At 36.5% G+C, this 5291-nt stretch overlaps 1 protein-coding gene across 1 annotated transcript in view; it reads left to right on the top strand.

Annotated features, from left to right (window-relative positions):
- Positions 1 to 4245: 4245 nt before the first annotated feature.
- Positions 4246 to 5291, top strand: part of LOC128247897 (scavenger receptor cysteine-rich type 1 protein M130-like) — a 7133-nt gene continuing 6087 nt past the window's right edge. Inside the window, exon 1 of the mRNA XM_052968212.1 lies at positions 4246 to 4579. Coding sequence (XP_052824172.1) covers positions 4505 to 4579 — 75 coding nt within the window. The 5' untranslated portion in view covers positions 4246 to 4504. The remainder of the gene's footprint in view (positions 4580 to 5291) is intronic.

Raw genomic sequence — 5291 nt, 5'->3', positions numbered from 1 at the left:
AATAGACCAGATATAGTTGTCAAAGATCATGAAGAAAAAAATGCTTTCTAATTGATGTATCAATACCAGCAGATGACAACGTTTCCCTAAAAGAAATGGAAAAACTTTCAAAATACAAAGACCTGGAAATAGAGGTAACTCGAATATGAATCTAAAAACAGAAACGATTCGTATCATAGTAGGTGCATTAGGTATAATAAAAAATATTCAGACAAATACATAACAAAAACACCAGGACTTAACATACAGAAAATTGCACTACTGGGCACTGCACACATCCTACGCAAAACACTTTCAATACAGTAACCATAAGAGCATCACAGCAAACCACAGCACATACCCAAGGCACACAGAGCTGCGCTCGGTAGTGAAGTGAAAGCACGTTATAAAAATAAAACTACTGAACAATAATAATAATAATAGTCCTCTCTATTGTAGGTACAAGCCCTGAAATTTAGGAGAAGGGATTAAATCAATTACATTGGCCCCAATGCGTAACTGGTACTTATTTAATCGACCCCGAAAGGATGAAAGGCAAAGTCGACCTCGGCGGAATTTGAACTCAGAATGTAGCGACATACGAAACACCCGGTGTGCTAACGATTCTGCCAGCTCGCCGCCTTAAAAAGATGAGTTACAGCAAATATTCTGCGCAATACCACAGATTTGCTTCTCAGTTGCTTGACCTTAACCAGTTGAGCATGTCCATCAATGTAGCTGAAGTGGACGCTGTGTTGAAAGGCGTGAAATGGGGAAAGGAGAGGGAGAGGCCAGCCTCACAACCTTGCGGAGATCACAAAGAGAGTAACGTCCACCCGGGTAGATGGACGACTTTGAAATAGAATGAAAGGATAGTGAAGTGATCTTTCGATCGGGGGCGTGTAGGATAGTTAAATCGGCATTGAAATGAGACACCAGGACACTGGACATGAGGGAGAAGAGACGTCATGTAAAATTCAAATCTTTTGACCGGCCGCTTTTCTACGACGGGCATCCAACACGATCGGATGTGTACGGCGAGTTCTTGAAGATTTGTAGATTCTAGTAAAAAGTAGTATAGTGAAGGCGTACAGATTCGCACAAGTTTTTCCTAGTCAGAGTGCAGAGAAGTTTCATCTTTACTGAAGTTTGTTTCGTCAGTTCAGTGTAAGAGATTGTTTTTTTTACCGTCCTCATTGTATAACCATAGAAGCATTTTCATAGCCTTGTGACTAATGACGTGTGTGTGTGAAGGTGCTGGTCAAGTGGTTAGGTTGTTGCCATGTAAAGGCTCTTCCGATCGTTTTATCATGGCATTCTGTACTTACAGTTGAGTCTTTTTATATGTGTATACTTTTTTGTTTCTTCTATTTTTCTTTAAAACTGTTCGTCTAGAACAATCTTGCTCGTAGTAATTCTTTCAATGACTATAATCATCTGTAAATGCTACACCTTTTGCAGTCGGTGTTGTATTTGTTTCTATTTTATTTTTACTTAACTGTTACTGACATCATTTGGGGTTGGACTCAAACTGTTTTTGTTCCAAGTTTCGCTGTCGCTTGTCTGCCGTCGGATTTTTGAATCTTTTTCCAGATCTCTTGTTTCAGGCGTTCTTTGATTTCAGATACTCTCTTTTTCTTCTTTTTTATATTTCTATACGTTTATCTTTTAGTTGTCATATTATTGATTTCATTAAGGACTGAGAGATCTTTAAAAATCTTTTTCTGTCTTTTCTGTATATTTGTTTTTCATTTTGTTTTGCTTGAATTTTGATATTGCTATAGAAGTAGATCTGAAGGAAAACTCACTTTCTTTTGTTAGAGTGGCTACTGTATATACTATTTCGGTTAATACGGTCATATTGATGCTCATATCGGATTTTATTAAATCTGCGATGGTCAAGTTTGTGTATTTTACTGTTGTCATTTCGTCATTGTTTCAATTTAGTGATGTGCATTAGTCGGTCCACGGGGATCTTCTTATAGAAAAGTTCTATTGTTTTTAATTTCAAAATTATTTCCACCTTTTCGTTGTCTTTTTCATGATTTTCATCTATAATATTTCCTACATTTAAATCTTCCTTATAACCCCTTTCCATTTATATTTTTGTTTGTGCTGTTCATGTTCTGCGTTTCTTGGTCAGTATTCTGTGGCCTTTCAACTGTTTGCTTGTTTTGTTCTGCTATTTATTTGTTTTGCATGTATTATGTCTATCTTCGCGGTTTATGTACACACAGCTTACTTTTTGTTGGTTGCTTTGTGTATTAATTGATCTTGAAAGCAAGATAAAAGTATGAATAACTACTACTGTTGCTGTTGCTGCTGCTACAGTTACTGCTGCTGTTGCTGCTGCTATAGTTTTCTGTTTCTAAGTTGCAAAACTATGTGAATGTATATATATATATTTATTTACTGAGTATAGCTGAGGAAAAGTGTTCCTGTTTGATCATATTTGATAGGGAACATTCTAGAATGGACTGGACGTCTACTCTCACACTTATTGTTTGATAAGGCCTGACCTTGACATTTGTTAGATGTATAAACATACTTAGTTTACATCTAACTTAAGTCGGTTTCCTGCAAAGAAAAAGAAAACTCCTCCCAGCCCCCAAAAGAAAGAAACAGTTTGAATGCAACAACAGGGAAAATAAAATGAAAAGAAATTCAATTATATGACAGCATAATCCAACATGAAAAATGAAAACAGTCGTTAGTGACATAAATACAAATAATTCTTTCTAATTTTGCTACAAGGCCAGCAATATTGAGGAGCAGGGAAAGTCAATTACATTGACCCCAGTGCTCAACTAGTATTTTATTTTATCAATGAAAAGCAAAGTCAACCTTGACAACCTTTGAACTCAGGGTGTAAAAAACTGGGAGAAACACTACTGAGTATTTTGTCCAGTGTAGTAACAACTCTGCCAGCTCTCTACTTTATACACATGTACACATAAACTCATGGACATTTGTTGCCCAATGAAACAAAAACGGAAAGGAAGAATAGTGAAGAAGTATCAGTTTTTTGGGGGGAGGGCAGGGTTCATAAATGGTGCCACGACAAACAGGTTCTAAACAGGAACCATTTGACTAGAAAAAATGGTTCAATAGAATAATGTGACCAATAAAAGTGGCTCTTAGTTCTTCAACTATAAGTGAGAGAGGAAAAAGGACATGTATCTCTGCATTACCACGGTTTCTTTATGCTCTCAAGGGAACGTCTGGAAGTAGTTCTAGTCAATGCGTAAATTGATATTTCTTCTGTTGATTGGAGAAGAGAATTATGGGACATATACCAATTTTTTAATTGTGAATGTGGCAAAGAAACAAGCTAATGCATTACACAACTATTTGTGTCTATTTCCGATGATCAAAAGGGTAGATGATTTTGATTGTATTGAATTATGAATATTGTTGTTTCAAGCACATCAGACAAAATGCTTAGTGACATACATACATACATACATACATACATACATACATGCATACACATACATATATATATGGATACATACATGTGAGCGTGCGAGTGTGCGTATGTGTATAAATAATTAAATATATATGGATAGATAGATAGATAGATAGATAGATAGATAGATAGATAGATAGATAGATAGATAGATAGATAGATAGATAGATAGATATATGGTACCACGTAAAAAGCACATGTGCCTGTGCCATGTATAAGTATTCATGCAGTGTCATGTAAAAGCACTCAGCACATTCTGTAAGTGGTTTGTGATAGGAAGGGCATCCAGCTGTAGAAGCCATACTAAATCAGGTTGGAGCCCTGTGCAGTTTTCCAGCTTGCTAGCTCTAGTCAAACCATCCAACCCATGCCAGCATTGAAAATGGATGTTAAATGATGATGATGATGATGATATATATGATGATAATGATCATCATCATCATTCAATGTCCATTTTCCATGCTGGCAATGATACAGGGAGCAGAGTAGTGAGGACAGTATTGGGGAGCAAGAGATAAGCATAACTATAAAAGAAGAAATGTGTGGAAGAGAAGAGATGTAGTTTGGTTTGCTGGGGTAGAGTGTACCAAAAGTCTTATTGCTACATATAGTTAGAACACACAGCTTTTCTAGAATTCAGTTTCACCAGAGTGGGTGAGTCTTCTCAATAACCTCAGAGAGAGAGAGAGAGAGAGAGATACTGAAAGAGATAAATACACACACGCATGCGCATGCATAAACACACTCAAGCTCATATATGCCCCATGTAGTATGCCCAATGCATTTTTTTTTTTTTTTTGTGCATGACATAAAAACAAAGTTTGTATCAAATTGCTGGTGTTGATATCTTTCCAAATGAGAGTAGCAATACTGTCCTCATTTTAGATTTTAAAAACAGCAGAAGAAAATGAAGTTACCAGTTAAGAAAGAAAAAGAAGTTGATAGTTTGTTGGTGATGGTGACAGTAGCAGTGTAGAAGTAAACTGGAGGAGAAAAGTGGCTCGCTTGACAACTGTTAGCAGAGAGACTTGAGCTTTAAGTGAGATAGGGAACAGGATGAAGTTATCAATTTTTGTTCGTGTAATTCTTGTTCTTGCATTGTTCGTGAATAAAATAGAAGCCATGAAGCAGGTAAGTGATTGGAAGAATGTGTACTGGAAGTAAAAATATTATTAGATGTGATGATGATGATGATGATGATGATGATGATGATGAGATTGGTAAATGTCTTTAGTCAAATGAGATGTCTTTGAATTCCTAACTTCTTCAAAATTAATTTCTCTTCCACTATTTATTCTATTGTATTTTATCATCCTTTCCATTCCATTTTGTTTATGTTTTCTCTTTATACAACATTTGGGGAAATAAAATGACAATAAAATATATGAAACATGTACATACACACACACATTCACACATGACACAAACATATATATATATATATATATATATATGCATACATACATAGGCATACATACATATGCAGGGCAGGAGTGGCTGTGTGGTAAGTAGCTTGCTTACCAACCACATGGTTCTGGGTTCATTCCCACTGCGTGGCACCTTGGGCAAATGTCTTCTACTATAGCCTCGGGCCGACCAAAGCCTTGTGAGTGGATTTGGTAGACGGAAACTGAAAGAAGCCCGTCGTATATATGTATATATATATATATATATGTATGTATGTTTGTATGTCTGTATTTGTCCCCCCAACATCGCTTGACAACCGATGCTGGTGTGTTTATGTCCCCGTAACTTAGCGGTTCGGCAAAAGAGACCGATAGAATAAGTACTAGGCATCCAAAGAATAAGTCCTGGGGTCGATTTGCTCGACTAAAGGCGGTGC

The sequence above is a fragment of the Octopus bimaculoides genome, chromosome 5 (genome assembly GCF_001194135.2).
Source record: "Octopus bimaculoides isolate UCB-OBI-ISO-001 chromosome 5, ASM119413v2, whole genome shotgun sequence".
Lineage (NCBI taxonomy): Eukaryota > Metazoa > Mollusca > Cephalopoda > Octopoda > Octopodidae > Octopus > Octopus bimaculoides.
Note: the sequence above shows the minus strand (reverse complement) of the source record. Positions and strands in the feature narration are given on the sequence as shown.